Source organism: Erythranthe guttata, chromosome 9, assembly GCF_056151865.1.
Source record: "Erythranthe guttata isolate IM_541 chromosome 9, IM_541, whole genome shotgun sequence".
Taxonomy (NCBI): Eukaryota; Viridiplantae; Streptophyta; class Magnoliopsida; order Lamiales; family Phrymaceae; genus Erythranthe; species Erythranthe guttata.
Genome location: NC_142541.1, coordinates 627,232 through 651,337, shown reverse-complemented (window position 1 = coordinate 651,337; position 24,106 = coordinate 627,232). Strand labels below are relative to the sequence as shown.

At 37.3% G+C, this 24,106-nt stretch overlaps 7 protein-coding genes across 9 annotated transcripts; 1 reads left to right on the top strand and 6 right to left on the bottom strand.

Annotated features, from left to right (window-relative positions):
- Positions 1-278: 278 nt before the first annotated feature.
- On the bottom strand, positions 279-3,166 carry LOC105974924 (putative late blight resistance protein homolog R1A-10). The gene has a single exon (XM_013000082.2). The coding sequence runs from the start codon at positions 3,103-3,105 to the stop codon at positions 412-414; it is 2,694 nt and encodes an 897-aa protein (XP_012855536.2). The 5' UTR covers positions 3,106-3,166; the 3' UTR covers positions 279-411.
- Positions 3,167-7,084: 3,918 nt separating this feature from the next.
- Positions 7,085-9,405, top strand: LOC105975008 (28 kDa ribonucleoprotein, chloroplastic). Its single transcript, XM_013000173.2, has 4 exons — positions 7,085-7,701; positions 7,824-7,925; positions 8,750-9,034; positions 9,112-9,405. The coding sequence occupies exons 1-4, from the start codon at positions 7,249-7,251 to the stop codon at positions 9,175-9,177; spliced, it is 906 nt and encodes a 301-aa protein (XP_012855627.2). The 5' UTR covers positions 7,085-7,248; the 3' UTR covers positions 9,178-9,405.
- Positions 9,406-9,495: 90 nt separating this feature from the next.
- LOC105975009 (protein-L-isoaspartate O-methyltransferase) lies at positions 9,496-11,535 on the bottom strand. Its single transcript, XM_013000175.2, has 4 exons — positions 11,357-11,535; positions 10,395-10,665; positions 10,010-10,174; positions 9,496-9,915 (listed from the first exon to the last, which is right to left on the bottom strand). The coding sequence occupies exons 1-4, from the start codon at positions 11,366-11,368 to the stop codon at positions 9,746-9,748; spliced, it is 618 nt and encodes a 205-aa protein (XP_012855629.2). The 5' UTR covers positions 11,369-11,535; the 3' UTR covers positions 9,496-9,745.
- Positions 11,536-12,266: 731 nt separating this feature from the next.
- LOC105974962 (protein-L-isoaspartate O-methyltransferase-like) lies at positions 12,267-17,218 on the bottom strand. 3 transcript variants are annotated; one of them, XM_088823405.1, is made up of 8 exons: positions 16,835-17,218; positions 16,000-16,270; positions 15,736-15,900; positions 15,400-15,551; positions 14,172-14,238; positions 13,154-13,424; positions 12,906-13,070; positions 12,267-12,788 (listed from the first exon to the last, which is right to left on the bottom strand). In XM_088823405.1, the coding sequence occupies exons 4-8, from the start codon at positions 15,420-15,422 to the stop codon at positions 12,532-12,534; spliced, it is 783 nt and encodes a 260-aa protein (XP_088679531.1). In that variant the 5' UTR covers positions 15,423-15,551; positions 15,736-15,900; positions 16,000-16,270; positions 16,835-17,218; the 3' UTR covers positions 12,267-12,531. The 3 variants fall into 3 exon arrangements, with proteins under 3 accessions (XP_088679531.1, XP_088679532.1, XP_088679533.1); XM_088823406.1 differs by lacking the exons at positions 15,400-15,551; positions 15,736-15,900; positions 16,000-16,270; positions 16,835-17,218 and adding an exon at positions 14,366-14,691; XM_088823407.1 differs by lacking the exons at positions 15,400-15,551; positions 15,736-15,900; positions 16,000-16,270; positions 16,835-17,218 and adding an exon at positions 14,369-14,436.
- Positions 15,543-16,888, bottom strand: LOC148767812 (protein-L-isoaspartate O-methyltransferase 1-like). The gene is made up of 4 exons (XM_088823328.1): positions 16,835-16,888; positions 16,000-16,270; positions 15,743-15,900; positions 15,543-15,551 (listed from the first exon to the last, which is right to left on the bottom strand). Exons 1-4 carry the CDS (start codon positions 16,886-16,888, stop codon positions 15,543-15,545), a joined length of 492 nt encoding a protein of 163 aa, XP_088679454.1.
- A 939-nt stretch (positions 17,219-18,157) lies between the features above and the next one.
- LOC105975111 (protein-L-isoaspartate O-methyltransferase-like) lies at positions 18,158-19,981 on the bottom strand. Its single transcript, XM_013000286.2, has 4 exons — positions 19,820-19,981; positions 18,957-19,227; positions 18,698-18,862; positions 18,158-18,598 (listed from the first exon to the last, which is right to left on the bottom strand). The coding sequence occupies exons 1-4, from the start codon at positions 19,829-19,831 to the stop codon at positions 18,348-18,350; spliced, it is 699 nt and encodes a 232-aa protein (XP_012855740.2). The 5' UTR covers positions 19,832-19,981; the 3' UTR covers positions 18,158-18,347.
- A 936-nt stretch (positions 19,982-20,917) lies between these two features.
- On the bottom strand, positions 20,918-23,272 carry LOC105975104 (protein-L-isoaspartate O-methyltransferase 1). Its single transcript, XM_013000278.2, has 4 exons — positions 23,023-23,272; positions 21,873-22,143; positions 21,370-21,534; positions 20,918-21,278 (listed from the first exon to the last, which is right to left on the bottom strand). Exons 1-4 carry the CDS (start codon positions 23,026-23,028, stop codon positions 21,028-21,030), a joined length of 693 nt encoding a protein of 230 aa, XP_012855732.2. The 5' UTR covers positions 23,029-23,272; the 3' UTR covers positions 20,918-21,027.
- Positions 23,273-24,106: the final 834 nt, after the last annotated feature.

The following is a 24,106-nucleotide window of genomic DNA, read 5'->3' as shown; positions in this document are numbered from 1 at the left end:
AAAAAGACAGTTACTGTGGAACAGAGAGAGTACTAAACTACTCCCTTCGCTACTCCCTCCGTTCCTTATTAACAATCGTTTTTAGCTTTGCACAAATATTAAAAATCTCAATAAGTGTGTCTTGATTTTAGAAAAAAATACATTAGAAAGACTAAAATAACCTTGATCATTTGGTGATGTGATAAGAGAGAGTTAATACTTAAAGTTGAATTAATAAGATTAAAATAGGAAAAGAAATGCATTTAATTTAGTATTTAAATCTAACGTGACAGATAATATAGAACAAAATATTTTTATAAAGGGAGTATTATTTTAAAAAAATAAAAAACAAACAATTTTTTATCTGTTCATTCTTAAAGCAAGCTAAACTTTGATTCTGAGTGATAAACTCTACACAATTTATTGCAGGATTCATGATTTGAGCTTCTTATCATCATCATCCGATGGAGAACGAATAACAAGTCGAAAATAACGACATCCCCACTCCAACAGCGAATCTTGTATCGTCTGAGCCGAAATCACGACCGAAGGGCTGCAGTTATCCACCTCTATCATTTCGAGCGTCGACGCATTTTCAATTCCAGGCGGGATCTCTTTCAACTTATAGCAGTGCCTTACGATCACGCGTTCCAACAATGGAAATTCGACACCGGTGACTCTCCACCGCTGCACGTCCAAATCTTCCATCAGCAGGTATTTCAGCTGAGGGAATCCGCCACCCTCGTACGGCCCCCACTCGGGCCCGCAGAAGGCGTAGCATCGCAGTTTCAGCGCCACAAGATTTGGCAATGCTGCAATCACTCTCATATACTCCCACGGAAATCCACATCCACTCAGACTTATCTTTTTTATGTTCACTGGGAAATTGATCGGAACCAACGAAACAACTTTAGGGATAAGGTTTACAACGATGCATTTGAACGACTCAAATTCTTCATACAGAGATGCAAAATCCCCAATGAAACTGAAGGTTTCGACGGAGTCATGTGCCAACTCGATCCGAATACCTAATTTCATTAGGTTAGGCAGTTTTGAAAGAATTCTTTTTGTACAGCTGTCAGCACTCACACCAGAAAGTGTTATAAGTTTCTCCAAGATAAGAGAATCATCGTCTGCAGGAGAAGGATCAGGCAGGTCAAATCCCATGCACTCCAGGTGTTTGAGTTTATGCAGCTTCCAAATCTCTACAGGCAAATAAACCGGAAAATTCGACGATTTGATTACCCTATGATGCCAATGAATAATCAAGACTTCTAGGTTCGAAAGACGTGATATGGAAGAAGGGAGCTCCCCCTTGAATTTGAGCGCAAGGTACCTTAATTGAACTAGCTCCATTACTCGATGTGGGAACTCGTAAAAGCGCATTGAAACTGCGTCTAGTACCTTGAGCAACCTGAAACCTAGGTACAACTCGATCGGATATTGCTGCTGCGGACCAAAACAAAGAAGAGAAGGCGTATCCGGAACTAACTCCATCCAGCTATGCGCTTCGCTGAAACCAAGAACGATGTTATTGTGTGCACAGAGCCTTTGCTGGCTATCTATGTCGTCCGGAAAACTATTGTCGTACTTGTTTATTATATGGAGAAACTTCTCACGCTTAGCTTCGTTAACGCATAGATTTCGAAAGGTAAAATGCAGCCTGCAGATTTTAGTTGCCTTTGTATCTATAAACCTTAACTCTTTACTTAAAACAACACTTTGGGAAATAAGTTCGTTCAAGTACTCGTCGGCGGTTTCTTCCAAGCTTTTTATACTCCCTTGTGTTTGTGGTTCAAGAAAGCCTTCAGAAACCCACAATTTGATGAGCTTCGAGCGACGAATCTCGTATTTCTTTACGAAAACACTCATATACAGAAAGCAAACCTTTAGATATTGAGGCAACATCGTGTAACTCAAAATTAGTGCCTTCGATAGGGGTGTTTCTTCGTCTATGGTAAGTGGATCTTCCTTTTCTGCTACCGCCTTCCAATTTTCGACCGTTTTCTCGATTCCACATAGTAGCTCTGCAACTTCGATAATTGCCAAAGGGAGCCCTTCGCATTTCTTGGCAATCTTCCTCCCGATTTTCTCGAGTTGCCGACTGCAAATCTCTCCATTAGTACCGAATACCTTGTCATGAAGTAGATTCCAACTTTCGTTCTCGTTCAAAAACGGTATTCGGAGAACGTGTCTTACAACATCAACACGACGAGTCAAGTCTAGCAGCCTAGACGTCAGGACGACACGACTCCCGGAACCATCGTGCGGGAAGAAACGCTCTAGAACATTCCAGACATTGATACTCCATACATCGTCCAAAACAACCAAATACCTCCTATAACGTAGATACCTACGTAAACAATCGCCTAAAAATTGTTCGTCGACAACGTCGTTTCCGCGCATTTCATCGAATTCGACACCGATTTGATCGAGAGCGAGCGTCAGAGTTTCTTTCAAATCGTAATTCGGCCCGATCCGCAAAAACAAATGGTGGTCGAAATGTTTCACAACAAGTGGATTGCGATAAACTTCGTCGACGAAAGCCGTCTTCCCGATTCCAGCCATACCTGCAATTAACATCAACTCGAGCTCCGATTTTCCCGCCATCACATCCAATTGGGGAATTTCCCACCAGAATTTTCCCGACAAAACCCAATCTTGTAGCTCCTTCAGTTGATTTCCCAATCCAATCATTTTTTTATTCGTACCAGAACCAAGTATCGAAGGATCGTCTTCTTCTTCTTCTTCTGCTGTGTTGTGGTTTTCCTCGGACTCCAATTTTTCGATGAACGAGCTGATTTCTTGTCCGATTTTCAGCAGTTCTTCGGACAGTTTGAAATTGAAGCTTCTAGAAGATACTGAACGAAATCGGTATGATAATTCGGAGGCGATTAGATCTTTGTATTTATGCAATACGCCTTTGAGATGTGTTTCTAGAGGATCTGCTACTCTCTTGTTGCTTTGGAAATAAATGATTGCTTCGAGGAATGATTGCAAGTAAGATAGGTCGTGATAAATTAATCCCATTTCTGAATTGGGATTATGAATCATGGATAGAGAAGGATTGAGAAGGCGATCTATTTTCTGCTTCAGAGAAACTACAGCAGCAGCAGCATAACCCATTTCTTCTCTCTCTCTCTTCTCTCTCTCTCAAGAGATTGTATAATAAAAAAAGGAAAACCCCCAATATATTTAATTATATTAGAATGGATATAACTTCATTTTACATATTAGTCGGAACTCCCTTATTTTATATTTTAATGTAACATAAATTGAAATTTTAAGTGGTATGTCTATATTACCCTTACTTATCATATAAAATTACCAAACCCTACTTGTCTTATTTATCTCATTTTTTTTCTCTAGCCACCATCTCTCTCTCGTTTCTATCCCCAACCCCAAACCAGATCTCATACGCCCACCGCCACCCTCGGTCAACCGCCATCGTCGCTGCCCTCCGTCCACCGCCGTTGTCACCGCCCAACGGTGCCCTCGTTAATCGTTTACTCTTTTTGAGTCTCGCCGAATACTAGAAGCCGTCATTCAGTAGGCAACAATCGCTTTCCAATAGCCTCGAGTCGCGGCTCTTGCCGATTCATTCAACCCGAGGATGAAGCCGGTAATAAAAAACTCATCGGAGCAAAGCAGTTAATTCATCCTATCTTTTGTCAATTTTAGATCGAATTTTCAGATTCGGTTCAGATCTGTATTCATGATTTTCGATAAAAATGTGGTTTGTAGTTGATTTTCGATATATTGTAGAGTGTAGTTGATTTTTAATACTATTTTTCTCTGAAACCATTTTAGGTATCCGCAGCGGCGATCTGATGTGGCAGAGTGGTAAATGACGGTTGACGCAAGGGATTTACGTCCTTTCTTCACATAGGAGTCATTCGCATATAGAAGTTGGGGAGTGGTTGAGACGGTGGCAATGAAACAAATCACCCACACAGCCTTCTGATTCAACACATGGTCAGTAGAGATATAGCCCTTTCTCGATGGATATGCAATTGTCAAGGTTCTAAAAGGCGGTTATCGGGTACGTGGCGGTTTGGGACCGCCACACGATAAATCGGCGCGGCGGTGATTTATCGGAGATAAATCGGAAATATATCGGTTTTTAAATTTAGTGTAATATATTTCTAAAAAAATATTTGTAAATACTCAAAATATATATAAAAAAATATTTAAACATAATTCTATCCTATCATTCATATGTTATTATATAATTCTAATTACTCAATAAATAACAAAAATTTAAAAATAATAAGATCATAATATGATAAAAGATTCTTACGAAATACAAATACCACGCAAGTCTTTCGCATCAACAATTAATATAAACACAACAAAGCATAAATTGCGGGGTAGTACTTGGTTTGGTTTTGGAAGTTGAAAAAATTGGAGAAAAACAAAAAATCAAAACATATTTTTATTTTAATTTAAATTAAAAAAAAAAAAAAAAAAAACGATTTGTTGACCGATATATCGGTTTGACCCGCCAAAAAACCGCCGCAAACCGCCTCGCCGTAAAAAACCGATATTCCAAACCGCCTCAACAAAATCGTAAATGTTTATAACCGATACCGATATGGCGGCCGATATATCGGCCGCCACGACCGATATTTAGAACACTGGCAATTGTAATGTCCAGCATCTGGATTGAACTATAGTTGTTTAATCTCTTAAATTGAGATTTTTTATTTTATAAATTATAGTTGTTTTCGATTTTTATAGTTGGTTTAGATAATTTTAAAGTTGATTTGATAAAATTTTAGTTGATTTCAATTTGTTATGGTTAATTTTCGTTAATTTGTAGTTGATATAATTTTAGTAAACCTGCTATTAAAAATAACTATTAATGTGATTGTTGGTTCGAGAAATAAACGAACAAAAAAAAATAGTTGTTTTCAGTAATCTATAGTTGATTATGGAAATAGTCAATTTCAAAAATAATTGATTTCGAAAATAGTTGATTTTGGAAATAGTTGATTTTGGAAATAGTTGATTCCGAAAATTTTATAGTTGTTTTCGAAATTTTATAATCGATATGAAAATAAAAAACTAGAAAATAAAAATAATAAAATTGAAAAGAAAATATTTTTAAATAAATAAACGAATATTATAATTAAAAGAAAAAAAAATAGATATTAAAGTACTGGATAGTGAATAGTAAGAAATGGTAAATTTGAGAATTAAAAAAAGTTGGACCTATCACTAATAAAGGAAAGGGAATTGCTTTTTGCGGTTTGAAAATTGCTATTTGCGGTTTTTGACAAAACCCCCCAAAAAAACACTTTATTTCACTAAAACCCCAAAACTTTCCAAAAAAAATCCAAACCCCCCCCCCCCCCCCCCCCCCAAAACGCCTAAAAGCCCAACTTGGGCGCCCATTTATGCAGTGCACGCCCAAGTTGGGCGTGCAAGCTGCATTTGGGCGCCCGAGTTGGGCGTCCAGTGCAAAATTTTTTTTTTTTTTTTTTTTTTTTTTTTAAATTGTCGAACGCCCATCTTGGGCGTTCGACCATTTTTTTGCGAAAAAAAAAGCCCTACAAATCGATTTGTAGGGCTTTTTAACATGAAATTGGTTCCGTAATCGACCTACCCAATGCATATTACACATAAAAGACTCGAAATTACATCAAAAAATCAAAGCCCAACCCTTCTTCAAGCTTGATTTCGAATTTTCGAATTTTTTTTTCTTTTTTTCTGCTATTTGCAGTTTTGGGGGGGGTTTTGATATTTTTAAAAGTTTTGGGGGGTTTTGTTAGAAACCGCGAATAGCAATTTTGAGACCGCAAATAGCATTTTCTTAAAGGAAATGAGGTTGAACCCATTTTTATTAAAAAAAATGATAGAGGGAGTTCTCACTAATACCCCCTAAAAAATGGGATAAAATGCACTTCAGCACCTACAAATTTCTCATTTCGCACTTTTCTCTCTAAAAATTCAAAAGTTGGATAATGCCCCTTCAAAATATTATTTTAGTTGCACTTTGCTCCAAAAGTCAATTTTTGATGGGCATTGTGCAACAAATATACCATTTTAAAGAGATAATGTGCAAAAATATAATGATTTTAAGGGGTAAAGTGCAACAAAAATAACATATAAATGGGCAATATGGAACAAAAATACTCAAATACCGATGAATAATCTATCGAAATTTTGTTATCGGGGCAATGTGCAACAAGAATAACATTTTGAAGGGGGACATTCACTTTTAAAAATTTTGAGGGAGTAAAGTGCGAAAATTAGAAATTTATAGAGGGTGACGTGCAATTTGCCCAAAAAAATGGGGTAATTGACACTTTAACACCCTCAAATTACATGTTATTGATACTTTGCACCCTTAAATTGATTTTTTTGTAGAATGCGCCCTTCAATTACAATTATTTTAGCACTTTGCACCTTATTCATCTTTTAGCTACAAACTTGATCGGTTACCTGCTTCTTGACTTTAAAAAGTGTAGATTTGTATTTCTTTTAATCTTTCAAAAATTTTAAAAATCTTTCATCATCTAATAATATAATTAATCATTTTACGCATATCCTCAATTCGATCACCCATTTTCTTCATGTTGAAAACCATAAAATATACGAAAGTAAAATTATTAGATGATGAACTGTTTTTAAATTTCTGAAACAAATAAAATAAAGAGAAATTTACCCATCTTAAAATCCCACAAACAAGTAACAAGTAACACGCCAATTTTTTTAGCCAAACGGTGAATGAGGGTGTAAATTGCAAAAAAAAAAATGTTATTAGAGGGTGTATTCTGCCAATTTTTCAATTTAAGTATACGCCAATGACATGTAACTGGAGGGTGCAAAGCGTCAATTATCCATAAAAAAAATGCATTTTTAAAGTTTTTTGCTACTATAGTATAACCTCGATAAATTAATAATCTCGTTTAAATAATAGTTTATTTCGGTCTCGATATGGTATAAACTTACTATATTATTAGTTCGATAATTTAATATTTCGCTAAATTAATAGAATTTTGCTATAGACACGACTCTATTAATTTATAGAGATTTAACTGTATTACTATTATTGGGGTTTTTTAGCAATTAAAAATAATTCAGGGGTCCAGTTCATTAGAAAAAAACAATTATGGGCCTTTCATGAAGAGATAATATCATTTCAGCTTTGCATTATCCGCCGCATTTCACAGTCCAGAGATTTTCGCCTCTTCTCCATTTCACCCTTATCCTCATTCCTCAAACCCTTCAATTTTCCATTTCTTCGTGCATAACAAAAAAAAAATGTCTTTTGTTGCTAAACCCGCGTTGAAGCCTGCATCAATGGCAACAAACGGCTGCTTCACTTCAGTTCCGTCGCTATTCACCACTTCCAGAGCTTCATATTCGCACCCGAATCTGTCGATCCGGTTCAAACCCGTTCAATTCCAGCTCAATTGCTCCTACTCTTCTTCAATTTCACTCCCTGCTTTCTCGTCACTGAAGAAGAAAGAAACCCTAATTAGGGTTTCCATCGTTTCCGCTCTGCAAGAGGAGGGCAACCCAGTACTCGTGGAGGAGCAGGAAGAAGGGTTTCAGGGTAATTTCAATTGGGGCGCGGCGTCGGGTACTGAGAACGACGTCGTTGCGGAGCCATCCGAGGAGGCGAAAGTGTACGTTGGGAATTTGCCGTATGACGTGGACAGTGATAAATTGGCTAAGCTTTTCGAGGATGCTGGTGTTGTTGAAATCGCTGAGGTAGAAATTTTGCTTTCATACTTATGAATTGTGGATTTAGTTGTGTGGTATTGGAAAAAAAAAAAAAATGTTCGATTTTTATTCGAAGTTTTGATTTTGTTGGATGTGTGGTGGTTATGTAGATTATTTATAACAGGGAGACTGATCAGAGTCGAGGGTTTGGATTCGTGACGATGAGTACTGTCGAAGAGGCGGAGAAGGCAGTGGATATGTTCCATCGCTACGTAAGTTTCGATTGTTTTGTAAAATCATAGTTGTCTTTGTGTGTGTGTGTGTGTGGATAATTGTAATGTATGTATGTATGAATGTTGGAACAGTGTTTTGCTGCATGTTTTAATGTATATATGGATGAGCTGTTCTTGTTCTATCGAGTTTGTAATCTTGAATATTTAGTATCTGGAAGAGCAATGTTTGCCAAAGAATACACATCATGTGGTGTCGTCGTGGATATAGGATTTGGTTGATGAGGTGTCTTAACGTAGTTGGTTTGTTCGTTAGAATCTTGTATTCTAGTTCATGAGTTACGTTCTTTTATCTAATCGAACGATCACAGTTAACCGTGATTGTCATCTTTATCTGAAGAGAAGTATGTAAGCTTTTTAGTAGTCTTATGCATGGCTTGGGGTTAAAGTCTCGAGCAATTTTCCGACTCTGCCCTTCTTGTCTGACTTCACAACACGATTTAAGCTATTATGAGGACACATTTCTCGAATTGGTTCATGAAAATTCTTTGAAGCTTTCTCTCCTCGACTTCGTGTTCATTATTTTCCTGCATCTATATAGTAATTTCAAGCATATTCCCGTTTGATACTGTGGTCGTACATTTCGTTGTATTACCTGTTGTAGCCACTATGCCATGTCACTTCTTGATATTGTTTGTCCAAAATTTCATAAAAGCCTGCCTGTTGTTAATATTTACATAATGAGAAATACTTGACTCATGTTTACCCTTTGAGTTTATATGATTGTCTTCCCCGTTTCATCAACAACTATGATTTTGATTATTCTTTATCATCATTCCTTTCTTTCTTTTTTTCGTTTAAAACAGGATATCGGGGGTAGACTCTTAACTGTAAACAAAGCTGCCCCGAAAGGATCAAGACCCGAACGAGTCCCTCGAGTATCGTCTGAAACGACTCCAAAAATATACGTCGGTAATCTTCCATGGACAGCTGATGACTCACGCCTCGAAGAGCTTTTCAGTGAGTACGGCAAAGTTGTGAGCGCTCGAGTTGTCTCCGATAGGGAAACTGGAAGATCGCGCGGTTTCGGCTTTGTGGTGATGTCGAACGAGTCTGAAGTAAATGATGCCATTGCAAATCTCGATGGACAGGTAAAAAGTTAATTATGCTGATTTAATTTGGAATTAAATGATTTATACAAATATTTAATTTGAAAATTTGTTTGCAGAGTTTGGATGGGAGGCCGATTAGAGTAAATGTTGCTCAAGACAGACCGAGGCGCGACAGTTTTTGATTTGGTTAAGACGCAGTTCCAGTACTTAAAAAATTGAATGCTTATTTATTTGTGTAAGAAAAAGATTTTTTTGTCGAAAGAGGAAGTTGGTTTAGTTAATATAGTTTTTATTGCTTAAGCTGGTGATATATCGAGACGATGATTCAATTTGACGAGAAATTCTGAAGATGAATCGACCAATGCACCCTCGGTGTTGCTGTTAATTCGAAAGCGAGCAGATTTGGCAAATTATTAGTATTTTACATTGATTGCATGATGATGATTATTGAATATTGTTGCATATTATTATTTTTGGCTAGTGATACACTCCTATTATCGAATTTGAAATAGTTGGAATTGAATTCGATTTTGAAATAGTCGCAAGTCGAAAAAATCTACTCAGAGTCCACCCTGTACTACTACCAACAGTAAACACGAAAAGAGTTGCTTTCATAGCAAGTAAACACGAAAAGCCTGTTAACAGCCAAAAGAAAAAACAGCAAAAAACGATGCGAAAACGGGATATTTGATCCATCAGTGAATCGGGTCAAAACGAGGAAATGCTCGAGTTAAAGTGCCGTCAACATTCTTATCGATGACTATCACCCTTGCGGAGGGGGGGCGGGGGGGCCCACACGGTTATCACTAATCTACCCCCAGGTCTCAATTGCCTAACAAGTTGTGGATATATTTCGTCCGCAACATCTCCAAAATGAATTGCATCGTATGGCGCGCAATGCTCCCATCCATTCCTACCGTCTACATCGATCAAGAAATTGCCACAAATCATAACTAAACACGAAAAAAAAAAAAAAAGCAAAATTGAAAACCTACAACATATTAATTAATTTACCACCGAAGTTGACCGAGAGAGATCCGTTTTCAAGTAGTTCAGCAGCGGCACTCCTTCTGATATTTTCAATCGAAAAATCAACCACTTCAAGATCCCTTTCCACACCAACGGCACACCCGGTTGGTCCCACCATAAAGGCAAAACAAGCAGTGATATATCCCGATCCTACAGCAAACGTAAATAACTCACATGAAAGAACGAAAAAAAAAACGTCGTTCTATTATATATATATATATATATATATATATATATATATATATATATATATATATATATATATATATATATATATATATATATATATATATATATATATATATATATATATATATATATATATATATATATATATATGCAGTCATATATGTTACGAATAAAATTATACCTGAGCCAATATCGAGAGCGCGCATACCAGGCCTCAAATGGTCCCTTAACAACTCAAGGAATGCAGCATGTCGGGTAGGTGCAGAAATATACGAATTTTGGCCGATTTGGTGATGCGTGTCGATGTATGGGAATGAGCCCCGGCGTACAAACAAAGCCCTGTCTATTGTTTCCATTGTTCGTTCCACTTGTACTGATTGTATCATTCCGTAGTTTCTCAGGTAAGCAATTAGGCTTTGGTTTGTAGTGATACTGTATCCGCCTGGGAAGGGCTGTCGGAGAAAATTATAAATAAAAAAAATATGGTGAAAATCGCATTTACTTGACATATTTGATATTTCATTCGAATTACGTGATCGCCACCAACAGTAACATTTCTCACGGAAAAAAAAAGCGTCGCAAAAATTATCCACATAGCAAATAGGAAAATCGGCAAAAATTTCATAATCTGTATCGAATTTCTGGCGCAGTCAAAATTTCGATTCAATGAAAACCACTAATTAGAATCAGTTCATGCATATCGACAGTCAGATCAATGAAGCTCGATAACATCATGTCTCACAGAAAGAAAAAAAAGCGTAATGCAAGTTCAGGAAAATCGGAAAAATTAACCACGTAGCAAATAGGGAAATCGGAAAAATTATCATAATCTGTACCGCATTTCTGGCGCAATCAAAATTTGACTTCAATGAAAATCACTAATTAGAATCGGTTCATACATATCGATAGTCAGATCAATGAAGCTCGATAAACATCATGCACGTTTTTTTTCCCCAAAATCGGTTCTCAAATTCCAATAACTAATTATACTCAGAAGAAATTACAAGAATCCTCAAATTCAAAGCACATTCAGCCATGGAAATCTAGTCAGAGAGAGAGAGAGAGAGAGAGAGAGAGAGAGAGAGAGAGAGAGAGAGAGAGAGAGAGAGAGAGAGAGAGAGAGAGAGAGAGAGAGTAGCATACCTCCTGCTCCATGAAGTGAAAGAGAGTAGTGTTATGGCAGAGCTTCAGCTGATTCCTACTTCCACGGAGAAACTCCTTCTGCAATCCACTCAGCGTACCAGAAAAATCAAAGAAGAAGAAGAACAATATATAGAGAGAGAGAAACAGAATGAAGAAAGAAGAAAAAACAGATTAGAGAGAGAAAGAGAGAAAAAAAGAGGGGGAAGAAGAAGAAGAGTTGATTAAAGAGTAACCGCCCTAACTAACTAACCACAGTACCTATGGGGTATCAGCATGAACATGCTGAGTTGTCAATCCATGATTGGCTCCCTTTTATTCTCAGTAAGTTCGCGCTTCTTTTCCCCAACTTGTATTTCATTTTGATGCCGTTATATTAATTATCAAATAAACTAAAATAAAAAAATATGAAATAATTCTATTTCTAAGTACAGTTAAACCTCTATAAATTAATAGAGTCGGGACTAGTAAAATTTTATTAATTTAACGATATATTAAATTATCGAACTAATAATTTAGTAGGTTTTTACCGAGTCGGGGCCAAAAGAAAGTATTATTTAAGCGAGATTATTAATTTATTGAGGTTCCACTTAAAATGTGTGGAATATATAAAATTATATTCTATAAATAAGTACTTGATGAAGCATATTACAATCAAAAGGCCTAGCTTCTTCTCATGTAGTGAAAAACCATAGTCCGGTTAATCGACTGGTTTCGATTGATATTTTTCATAAATCAGTTGAACTCGCAAATTAAAAAAAGATGTTCGACCTTGATTCGTTATGATGCAGTCAATAATAAGTTGAAAGTTTTATTTTGTTTCATCCCTAATATTAAATATTTGAATCATTCATAAACTTGATAAAATCGAAAAACGGGACTTCATACGTAAGTTCATTTTCCATCACAAATATTTTTGAATCGAAAGTAGGAATATGACAAAAAATTAATAATCCATAATCGATCTTTTTTTTACAAAATTCAAGTTCAGTACGGTAAACACGAAAAGCTAAACCACGAGAACAAATTAAAGACACGCATCCGAAATCAGTCTCTTAACTTAGTTGTTCTGCAATATTAATACAGACAGCAATAAAAGTCGATCGAAAACAAGAACAGAGTGTTTCTTCTTAAGCATTATCAGATAAATATAGTAGTAGTGACAACACCTCGATCGATCACTGCAACGGTGCAACTGAGATATTCGACCCCCTAGTGCGAACGCGATGAACGGGAGTTTTCGACCGTACGATTATGTTGCCATCGGATTCCTTATCAACTACCAGCTGGTGCACGGAGGGGCCATCTTCAACGGTCACCAGCAATCTGCCGCCGGGCTTCAGCTGCTCGGTCAATGCCGGATAAATTTCCGGCACAATCCATCCAACAATAATCGCATCATAAGGCGCAAACTCCGCCCATCCCTTCGTCCCATCTACCAAAAAAAAAAACAGAATTCCCAAAATCATATTAATACAAGAAAAAACGAATGAATCAAATTAGATTGGAAATGTCCGAAACTCGAGAATGGAAAGAGAGCAAACATATTTACCACCAAGATGGATCGAGAGCGAGCCTTGTCTAAGCAGTGATGCAGCCTCACTCTTTTCGATGTTTTGAACTGAAAAATCAACCAATTCAGGAACTTTTTCCACACCAACAGCACGCCCGGTTGGTCCCACCATAACGCCAAAACAAGCAGTCAAATACCCCGACCCTACAAAATTCCACGTTTCAAAAACGACAGATCATAACAAAGATACATGTATGTATATAGATATATAGATATAGATATATTACCGGATCCAATATCAAGAGCATGCATGCCGGGCTTCAGATTGTCGTGCAAGAACTCGAGGTAAAGAGCATTTTGGTTAGGTGCAAACATAGACGAACCATTGCCGATTGGCTGATGTCTGTCGACATATGGGGGTGTGCCATTAGGTACAAACAAAGCCCTGTCTAACGTATGAAGTACTCTTGCCACTTCCCCCGATTTCACTTGTCGGTTTTTAATCAGGTAATTCAACAAATCTCTCTTTGTAGCGAGAGAATGCCCCCCTGGAAAAAGCTGTTGCCGGGAAAAAAAAAAAAAAAAAAAAACAATGTGGTAATAATAAGATCAGTATACTGTTATTCATTAAGTGCAAAAAACCGTATGTATATATATATATATATATATATATATATATATATATATATATGTATATATAGAAGAAAAATCGGAACACTTAATAATCATGTCGAAAAAAGCAAATCAAAGCAGTACTCACACGTACTAATCCTAATACGGATAAAGGTAAAAGCATTTCTTCTCGAAAAGAAACATTGTTTGTTTATCATGCATGTATACGTACTCGTTTCTTCGTTCCCTTTTATCGAAAGGTAATTAACGGTTAAAAATCACCTTTACTTGATCTATTCATTCTGATACATCAACAACAATTAATTTCTCCAAACATTGTGACAATAAATGAAAGCTCTTAAACTAAGTTCGAGGATGGAAAAAACTATTCGCATTACGAAAGTTCCTATACCTAGTCGTAGTCCGTATACCATGTTCTAGCGCTATCGAAAATTCTGTCGATTAAAACCCCTGATTAATTAGTATTAAATATTCACAGATTTTGATAAATATATTATATATATATATATATATATATATATATATATATATATATATATAGTTGACAAATGAAGCTAAATAGTTCAAAGCACATTTAGCTACTTCCAAAATACAAAATGCAAACAGGCTCTCTGCGGGGTGTGTGTGTGTGTGTGTGTGAGAGAGAGAGAGAGAGAGAGAGAGAGAGAGTACCTCCGGTTCGTTCGACTGATGAGTAGTATTCTGGTAGAGGTTCCGCAAAATCCTAGTTCCACGCATCCTATCCGGCAGCAAAATCAAACAAAGAAGAAAAGTTACCACAGAATGAAGAAAAAACAGAGGAAAGAAGAGAGCTATGTAGAATAAGATGAAGAAGTAAAAGAAGTGCTTATTTGATTCAAAACAACCACACTAGGGTTTCTGGGTAGGTAGCCTGTTTCCCCAAGTGTCCAAGCACCTTTTTCAGCTCTTATGGTACCATGCATGCACTTTTTCCCGTTTCGGAAACCCCCTACCCACCCACCCCCACTCACTCTCAGACGTGCCACCCAGTCATCTGCCAACGTGGCATTATCAGACCATCTAGATATTGCCACGTGTCCAGAGCTGGAGCGGCGGATGCATCTTCTGCCCTTAATTACTTAATTCTCTCAGCTCAGCTGCAAGCAACCCTAAGCCAATCCTTCTTGGGCCCACTCATTACTAGGCCCACAGAATTTTAATTCCTTCTCACAAATGACCCAATTTAGACGATTTATTTATTTATTTCATTTTTGCCCCTTACCAAATTTATATGCCCTCGTGGTCCCGACTTCCGAAAACAGCGACCGCGAACAATTTGAAGGGTGTATATGCGACACGCCTAATAATTCAGGGGTGCAAAGTGAACTTTACCCTAATAATAATAATACGGATAGTCCAAAGTTTCTATAGTTAGCTCTTGGTCTCTTCAGTTGCGTTTCGTTTTCTACATTTTCTATTAATAGTGATTGGATTTCTATTTTGGGAGAAAAAAGAAAAGGCAATGTGTAGAGTTCCTCTAGTGCAGCATTTTGTCTTACCTCAAAGAGTACTCCAAATTTACCTATAATTTGGTTGTTTAGTATAAGGGTAATTTAGATAATTTATTCAAATGACTGTTAATTTTAGGAGTTGTCTGTAATTACCAATACCATAAAGGGTTTATTATAAGTTATAATGATTGTTAATTTTAGGAGTAATTTGTAATTACCAGTAACATAAGGGTTTATGCAATGTTATTCTAAATAAGAAAATTGAAACAAGTAATTGTGTGAAATTTTAATTTTAATTTAGTTCAATTAGGATTCAAGAAAAATTCATTGACCTGACAAAGGCTCATCCAAAAATCACTAATTAACTGAGCTTTTCGATCAATTAATTGTGTTGCCACATTAATTATTTCTTAATAATTATCAATTACCATGTTCTTGACGGAGTCACCATCTTCGACACCGACCAGCAATCTACCGCCCGGCTTCAACTGCTCGAGAAATGCCGGAAATAATTCCGGTGCAAGAAATCCAACACTAATCGCATCGTAAGGCGCACACTCGGCCCACCCCTCTATTCCATCTACCAAAATCACAATACAAGAAGATAAAACAAAAAAAAAATATTGAATCAAATTGATTTCGAAATGTTCGAAAAACATCGAAAATATATAGAAAGAGAGCGACATGTACGTATTTATATATATATATATATATATATATATATATATATATATATATATATATATATATATATATATACTTACTACCAACATGGACTGAGAGTGATCCTTGTTTTAATAGTGGTGCCGCTTTACTCTTTTCGATATTTTTAATCGAAAGTTCGACCAATTCGGGAACAAGATCCACACCAACTGCACGGCCACGGCATCCAACCATAACGGCAAAACAAGCAGTCAAATACCCCGTCCCTAATTATACATCAAGTTAATTATATATATAATTAAGTACCTTAATTACAAAATCCGATACAAAAAAACTGCATGCATTCTTAAATAATATATTATAACCTGAGCCGATATCAAGAGCACGCATGCCGGGCTTCAAATGGTTCTGTAACAGCTCAAGGCACTGTGCATGATGGCGAGGTGCTAACATAAAACTATGGAAGCCGTTTAGCAGACGGCAGTCGACGTATGGGGGTGAGCCGTCGGGTACAAACAAAGCCCGGTCGATTATATTCATTACTCTTACCACTTCGAGTGATGTTATCACTCTGTTTTCCTTGAGGTATTTCATCAGTTGTCTCTTCGTACGAATAGAATGTGAACCCGGGAAATACTGTACATACGGTCGGAGAAAGATAGAAACAAATGGAAATAATTAAGATCGATCGTACTACTAATTAATAATTAATGTGCAATCTCATCAACTGTAATTTAAACAAACATCATTTCTTTATCATACGTCTCGTTTATCGGTTTATCAGAATCGGAAGCTAAAATAACGGTGAAAATCACATTCACTTCAATGTCAAGTACAGTGACCATTTCGTCTCGATTAAAACAAGCACCATTTCGTTATCATACGGTCTCGTTTATCGGAATCGGAAGCTAAATCAACTGTGAAAATCACATTCATTTCACATATTATGGCTATAAAAATTATGTGAATGCAAAACCACCAGATCTGAATTAGTTCATACAAATTTCATATATCATAATTCATATATGATCAAGCAATTATTGAAGCTCAAATTTCCAGCACTAATTATTCAAAATAAATTATTAGAAGAAACCTCAAATTCAAAGCACATTTATCCCCTTCCATAATATCATAAGCGCAAACAGGCTTTGTGTGTGTGTGTGTGTAAGAGAGAGAGAGAGAGAGAGAGAGAGAGAGTACCTCTTCGAATTCCTTTTCCTGTTCCTTTTGGAGTTCCTCTTCGAGTTCCTCCATCGTGTATGTTGGTGCGTCGTCGGAGAGAGAGACCGAGAGAGAATATCTCCTCCGGTGTACTGTGTGTCTGAGAGAGAGAGAGGGAAAACATCTCCGGTGTGTTTTTCCGAGAGAGAGGGAGAGAGAAAATCTCCGGCGGCTCGAATTGAAAGCAGATTCAGCATCTCTGGCCTCTGCGTGTAAGTGTGTGTGTGAGACAGTACAAAGAGAGAGAGGGAATGAGAGAAGACCCATTTGATCTGGCGTGTGTGTTAGAGAGAGAAAGAGAGAAAATATTTCCGGCTCAAATTCAAAGCGCAAGAAATTTTGGTCAACGATCCAGAAAAGCCCAAGGATTTTTGGGTTGCCTCTTTCCTGAATTGTGTCTCAACACCTTTTTTGAGATCTTCTGGTTCATGCATGCATTTGTTAGCCCGTTTCGGAAAAAAGCCCTAGCTACCTACCCACCCCAACACTCGCCCTCAGGCACGTGCCAGCCAATTGCCATCATAGCGTTGACTAACCATCCTTGTGTTGCCACGTGTCCGGAGCTGGGAGCGACGTGGATACATCTTCTGCCCTTCCATCAGCCCAGTACCAAAAAGGCCCAAATTAGACAAGAGCCCGCTAAACTTTGGCGGGAAGTTAGATGATACATCTGGTTATTTATATAGGTGGATTTGTAGTATAGATTTGATTGAATAACTATCCACTAAGCACACATATACATGTTTGTGTGTGATAATATGTAGATCTACGTTTCGAACCCACCCAGTGTAAATAAATAAGTGTAGCATCTAATTTTCCAAGTTTTGCCGATCCTTTTAGTAACTAACTGCATGAGCTAGCACGTTGTTATTAGATGAAAGAAGAAAATGCAGTCGTTGAGCTCATTCTAGAAGATTCTATGAAGGATGTATGCATATGATCTTGTTAGCTCGTTAGTTAGTTAGATCACACAATGCACATATAAAAACGTGAGGAGAAGAGAGAGAAGGGGAGGAAGAAAATCTGCGAAAACTGAGTTAGTGTTTGGAGGCAGATTTGTAATCTCTTGTATTGTATCTCTGTACAAGTTTAGTGTTCGTACTCGATTTCTATCTCTCTCTCTCTCTCTCTCTCTCCCGGTAGATGTAGATCACTATGATCGAACCACGTTAAAACGTTCTTGTTCAATTACTAGATTCAAACTTCCAGTCATTGTATGCAAATTAGGGTTCTTAGTTCAACTTTCAATCTGTGAAGTAGTTAATCGAATTGATGCCGATTTCTTTACAAAAATAAACACAATTCTAAATACGAAAAGATAAAATCTAGCACAAGAATTCACAATCCCAAATCAATCTCTAAACATAATTGTTCTGCAATTAATTATACAGACAATTAGCAAAAGGTGATAGATAACCAAGACAAAGGGAGTAATTCTTTGCAGCAAACATAGCACTGACAATCAAAAATACCTCCGGAATCGACCACTACATCACGGTGAAATCGTGATTCTTCTTCCATCTGTGTGAGCTCGAACGACAGTAGTTTCGCTCACTACAGTTACAGCCCCGTTGGAATTCTTGTCCACCACCGTCAGGCTCACCGAGCCGCCCTCTCCCACCGGAATCACCAATCTACCGCCGCGCTTCAACTGCTTAATCAGCCCCGGAAATATCTTCTGTGCAACATACCCAACATGTATCGCATCGTACGGCCCACATTTTTTCCATCCCATCTTCCCCTCTTAAAAAAAAAAAACATTTTGATCAACCAAATTAATATTTTACAAATGTTCGAAAATCGAAAAATCGAAAATCGAAATATTTAATTACGTTTACGTACCACCAACATGAAGTGAGAGTGAGCCTTGTCTAAGCAGTGGTGCCGCCTCACTCTTCTCGATATTTTCAACCGAAAACTCAACCAACTCCGGAACTTTATCGACACCGACAACACGCCCGTTCGGTCCCACCATAACGGCAAAGCATGCAGTCAAATACCCCGTCCCTACAACAAGCAATTAATTACGTCAACCAATCCGAATTAAATCGAAACGACATTCTAAATTAGTAAAACAAAGACATATAGATATGGATATTACCGGAGCCGATGTCGAGAGCGCGCATGCCGGGCTTCAAATGGTCACGAAGCAACTCGAGGCAAATGCCGTTTTGGTAGGGTGCATACGTGGCAGCACCATAGCCAATAGGGAGATGGCTGTCGACATACGGTGGTGTGCCCTCGGGGACGAACAGAGCCCGGTCCACGGTGTCCAATACTCTTGCCACGTCAGATGATTTCACCACTTTGTTCTTGATCAGGTAGTTCAACAGGTCTTTCTTGGTTTTTAGACTAAATCCGCCGGGGTAAATCTGCAATTAATTAATTGGGAGGAAAATTAATTAAAACAAATTAAATGTGCAAATTAATAAGATCGAAATACTAATTAGTTAATTCCGCATTTAATTTCATAATCAACAACTAGTAAGTACTGCAATAGAAACATGTGAAATCACACTAATCATTCCAAAGAAATAACAATTAGAATCCTGTAAACCAAAGCACATGCGAACAGGATATTATCTGGCCTCTGCGGATGTGTGTGTGTGCGTGTGTGTGTGTGTGTGTGAGAGAGAGAGAGATAATATATTTCTCAGCGTGCGTGCGTGTGTGTGTGAGAGAGAAAATATCGCCGGCTCAATATCTCATTTAGAGTGTGTGTGTGTGTGTGAGAGAGAGAGAGTAACTCCGGCTAAAATTGAAAGCTCATTTTGCCATTTCGATACAGATAGAGTCTCTGACCTCAGCGTGTATGGTGTGTGAGAGAGAAAGAGAGGGAGAGAATACAGCTCAGCGTGTGTCTTTGTGCGTGTGTGTGTGTGTGTGTGTGTGTGTGTGTGTGTGTGTGTGTGTGTGTGTGTGTGTGTGTGTGTGTGTGTGTGTGTGAGAGAGAGAGTAGCATACCTCCTGCTCCATGAAGTCAAATTAACAGAGTGTTTATGGCTGAGCTTCCGCTAAAAAAATCCAACGCCTCCAGCAAAAATCAAACCAGAACGAAGAGAATCAAAAGGAAGAAAGAAAGAGAGAGAAAGAGGAAAGAGAGAGAATGAGAAGAATTGCTAATTTGATTCAAAACGGGCACTAGGGTTTGTGGACTAGAGCACCTTTCCCCAAGTGTCCAAGCACCTTTTTCAGCTCTTATGGTACCATGCATGCATTTTTTCCCCTTTTGGACACCCCCCTACGGTACCTACCCCCACTCGCTCTCAGACGCGCCTCCAAGTCATCTGCCGTCGTGGCATTATCCGGCCATCCCGATGTTGCCACGTGTTCAGAGCTGGAGCGGCGGATGCATCTTCTGCCCTTAATTCTCTCAGCTGCAACTTGGGCCCATACCTCTGAAGGCCCAAACAAATATTTTCAAAAGGCTATTATTATTTTAAAAAAAATTATAAAATTATTATTTTTAACTCCAAAAACAAATATTTCAAAAATTTGCATAAAATAATTATATCTATAAAAGTTTGCAAGAAAATAAATAAATAATGCATGAAAGTCATAAAATAATAAATACAGGGTAAATTATGGTGACCCTAAGGTAAGCTCAAATTACGAAAAATCCCTTCATATTTGGGTGATTACAACTACCGCTCAACTATGACTTTTCTTACATGTCCACCATTGTGCAGTCAAATTTAGTAAAATTTTCTAAATTATGTAGAATATTCTCCAGTTTATACCCGTTTTACCCCATTCGAGCTCGACATTTTGAATCAAGATGATCATTAGATGCGTCTCTTGACTTTACAATATCATATTATAATACACCAGAAACTGCATTTTTGCACAAAACGAGTACAAAATGAAGAACATTTCACGGAACCTGGAAGGTTTTAGTGAATTTGACACCATAAGGATTAACTCGGAAGAAGATTCATAGTTGGGGGTGGTTATAATTACCTAAACATGAGGGATTTTTTCATAATTTGACCTTACCAGGAGCGACCGTAATTTACCCATAATATATATTTTATAGTCCTCTTGTTACAGTACATCATTCACTTAATCCAAACCAAAAGCTCACATGAATTCTTTTAGTAATATCAATGATTATTCAGAAATGAGTTTTTATAAACAAAGGTGACGAAACCAATAATTAGGCGTTATTGCTGCTAGCGTCCCCGTAACTGAGCTTCTCGGCTTGTCAGTGGAACATAGCGAACAGAAAGCTCATTTCGTACACTTAGTGTGCCATCCATATTCTTGTCGATGACTTTCAGCTCTTGGGAGACTTTTCCGACGGGGACTACCAGTCTGCCGCCAGGTTTCAGCTGTTCAACAAGTGCCGGAGGAATCTCCGGTGCAGCAGCTCCTACATGAATGGCATCGTACGGTGCAAACTCTGGCCACCCCTGCCTCCCATCTATCAAGAATTTTAAACGATTTCAGAAATTAAATCCGATAAATATTGTTGAAAATTAAAATTAGAACAGCAACATATATAATATATATACCACCGATATGGATTGAGAGTGATCCTTCTTTCAATAGTGGGGCTGCCACACTTTTCTCGATATTTTTCGCTGAAGATTCGACTAATTCAGGAATATGTTCTACGCCAATAGCACGGCCTTGTGATCCAACCATAACGGCGAAACAAGCAGTTAAATACCCCGTTCCTACAAGAAGAAATTCATCAAATCAATAAACCGAGTAGACATAGTTTTCAACACAACACTACTTTTTTTCGCCAAATCATATCGCTAAAATATTTTGTCCACAAAGGGCACAACATAAAATTGCCCAGAAACGAACACATCACAATTTTGGCTCGCGATACTAATTCTGAAAATCAAGCAGTCAAATACCCCGTTCTTGCAAGAAGTTGACAAAATCTGAACGATGCAAAATTACGTTTGCAAGAACGGAAGCTAGAATTGTGTTTAGTGAAATTATTTTAGCTTACTTCGTAAAAACTTCACAACATTCTAAACATAGATATAGCAACATAAATTACCCGAGCCAACATCTAGGGCATGCATGCCGGGCTTTAAATGGTTCTCCAACAACTCAAGGCATGTTGCGTGCATGTGCGGTGCCGAAATAGTGACATTATATCCAATCTGCATAGGACTGTCGACGTACGGAGGTGTACCCTCGGGTACAAACAAAGCCCTATCGACGGCTTCCATTACTTCCGCCACTTTCTTCGATTTTATCACTCCATAGCTCTCCAACTCCTCGACCATTCCTTTGTTCTTGTCGGTGCCACTTCCATTCAAGAATCGCTGTTGGGAGAGATAAAATAACGTTGAAATAAGATGTTGAAAACCATGGTCCATTTCGTGACGTACAAAAACCATAAGAAAATACGAAAACTAGTATAAATACGAGAGGAATAAAATATGGAAAACCCTTGGATGTTGTCAAAGCCGAATAAGAAAAGCTACTCCAAAAAATAAATGCTTATCCCTCGGAAAAAGCTCAAAACAAATATCAATCGTTTCATCCTACGAAAATCCAACCAAAATGATTCTATTCATTTTATGAAAATCAAAAGGTTAATTCAGGCAGATTTATGCACAAAATAATTTTCTTCATCTGCGCACTCAAAGCTTAAAAACACGCAACACAAGTAACGGATAACTAAAGAGGTATCCAATTTCTAATCCGATTGAAGAAATGATTACTAAAACCTCGAAAATGTCTCCTCCATTTTACTTTATTTTAAGACAACGCAATCATTTCTTTGGGTAATCGTCGGAAGCTAACGGCGAAAATCACATAGGCTTGACGTGTTTATTCCAATAGATCACCAATTTCCAGAAAATTTCAGGCAGAAAAAATAAAATAAAAAATGATATGCCCAAATCAAACTAGTGCTACACATAAACATAGTTTATACCAGATTCTAGCCACATCAATCAAATTAACAAATAGAAAGATAAAACTTAGAAGATTCTATGTTCAATTAAACACACTGATTAGCATTTGTTCCTACACATTGATAATCGACCAAAAAAAAAAAAAAATTCGAAATCGGATTCTTAAATCCCAACACTAATTATTCGCAGAAAAGTAAAAGAACACTCAATACAAAGCACATTATTAGAGAGAGAGAGAGAGAGAGAGAGAGAGAGAGAGAGAGAGAGAGAGAGAGATGATACCTCCATGGCTTAAACAGATGAAGAGGAAAAGGTTAACGACGTGGCAGCGGAGGTAGGATGCGGGCGGTGTCTGGAAAGATGAAGCTTAGGGAAGCCGCGGTGGTGGTGGTGGTGGTGGCAAGGAGCTGTGCTGTGAGAATTCCACTTTAGGAGCGCACGATAAAAGTTCCAATTTAGGCGGCGCACGATAGCATCAAGCAGCATCGTGAAGAATCATGATGAAGATGGTAATGGGGAGGTGACGTGTCTCTTGGCACGTGAGCCTCACGTGTTGGGCTTCTTCAGTATCTTGACTCACTGGGTCAATTTTGTATATGGGTTATATTCTGAGCTATCACACTTATTGGGCTTTGATTTAAATTGGGTATTGTCATGCAAATTGGACTATATATGTATTTGTGTTCACTGCAAAAGTTATTATATGCTGCTTCAGAGGTGTGTAAACAAATCGAGTCGAATTCATACGAGCTTTAGTCATAACCGAACTTGAATAACTTTATTTCGTATTCATATTTTATTATAAACAAAAAAAAAAAAAAGAATCTAATCGAGCTCGAGGTGACTTTCATAACTGATCGAACGAAAATATATGTTTTAAGTTTAATTTGTTATGATAACGAAACAAGTTCGAACGAGCTTTAAGAATCGATCTCGAATGGAGTTGTTTCATATCTCAATTTTTATACCCTTAAAATAAAAGAAATAAAATATTGAGAAATAAATTAACTATTGAATTTGGGTTGTGGTCCTTGTTGTACATTCATTCATATATTGACCAGTTAAACTTTGGTTAGTCGTCTTGACTTATGACACAGTGTTCTTTATTGGTTTAAGTTTCTTTGATTGGTCAGATTTTATAAATAATAATAATTTAATTACAGAACATATTTTATAAATCTATGATTCTTTAATTGAGGTATTTAATTAATAAATAAATCGCGATTTTATTAATTTTATATACTGTATTATAATGAACATGCATTTAATTACGTAAAAGTTTATTTGGAATACTTTAACGAGTGTAGCATAAATTCGAGCGATTTTTGTGTATGAAAATTTTAGAGTCAAAAGGAGTGTAAGAAAC

What these genes read in the sequence shown, in the direction of transcription:
- LOC105975009 (XM_013000175.2), bottom strand. An exon ending in CGCTCTCGATATTGGCTCAG is followed by an intron (nt 10,175 to 10,394) that starts GTATAATTTTAT and finishes CGTTTGCTGTAG; the next exon opens with GATCGGGATATATCACTGCT. An exon ending in TCTCTCGGTCAACTTCGGTG is followed by an intron (nt 9,916 to 10,009) that starts GTAAATTAATTA and finishes TGATCGATGTAG; the next exon opens with ACGGTAGGAATGGATGGGAG.
- LOC105974962 (XM_088823405.1), bottom strand. Translation starts at nt 15,422, where the DNA reads ATGGTGACTCCGTCAAGAACATG. An exon ending in GTGACTCCGTCAAGAACATG is followed by an intron (nt 14,239 to 15,399) that starts GTAATTGATAAT and finishes GCTGCCGGATAG; the next exon opens with GATGCGTGGAACTAGGATTT. An exon ending in ATCAGTCGAACGAACCGGAG is followed by an intron (nt 13,425 to 14,171) that starts GTACTCTCTCTC and finishes TCCCGGCAACAG; the next exon opens with CTTTTTCCAGGGGGGCATTC.
- LOC105974924 (XM_013000082.2), bottom strand. Translation starts at nt 3,105, where the DNA reads ATGGGTTATGCTGCTGCTGCTGTAGTTTCTCTGAAGCAGAAAATAGAT.
- LOC105975111 (XM_013000286.2), bottom strand. An exon ending in CGCTCTCGACATCGGCTCCG is followed by an intron (nt 18,863 to 18,956) that starts GTAATATCCATA and finishes TGCTTGTTGTAG; the next exon opens with GGACGGGGTATTTGACTGCA. An exon ending in ACTCTCACTTCATGTTGGTG is followed by an intron (nt 18,599 to 18,697) that starts GTACGTAAACGT and finishes TTTTTTTTTAAG; the next exon opens with AGGGGAAGATGGGATGGAAA.
- LOC148767812 (XM_088823328.1), bottom strand. Translation starts at nt 16,888, where the DNA reads ATGGAGGAACTCGAAGAGGAACTCCAAAAGGAACAGGAAAAGGAATTC. An exon ending in AGGAAAAGGAATTCGAAGAG is followed by an intron (nt 16,271 to 16,834) that starts GTACTCTCTCTC and finishes CCGTATGTACAG; the next exon opens with TATTTCCCGGGTTCACATTC. An exon ending in TGCTCTTGATATCGGCTCAG is followed by an intron (nt 15,901 to 15,999) that starts GTTATAATATAT and finishes ATGTATAATTAG; the next exon opens with GGACGGGGTATTTGACTGCT.
- LOC105975008 (XM_013000173.2), top strand. Translation starts at nt 7,249, where the DNA reads ATGTCTTTTGTTGCTAAACCCGCGTTGAAGCCTGCATCAATGGCAACA. An exon ending in TGGATATGTTCCATCGCTAC is followed by an intron (nt 7,926 to 8,749) that starts GTAAGTTTCGAT and finishes CGTTTAAAACAG; the next exon opens with GATATCGGGGGTAGACTCTT. An exon ending in TTGCAAATCTCGATGGACAG is followed by an intron (nt 9,035 to 9,111) that starts GTAAAAAGTTAA and finishes ATTTGTTTGCAG; the next exon opens with AGTTTGGATGGGAGGCCGAT.
- LOC105975104 (XM_013000278.2), bottom strand. An exon ending in TGCCCTAGATGTTGGCTCGG is followed by an intron (nt 21,535 to 21,872) that starts GTAATTTATGTT and finishes TTCTTCTTGTAG; the next exon opens with GAACGGGGTATTTAACTGCT. An exon ending in ACTCTCAATCCATATCGGTG is followed by an intron (nt 21,279 to 21,369) that starts GTATATATATTA and finishes AATTCTTGATAG; the next exon opens with ATGGGAGGCAGGGGTGGCCA.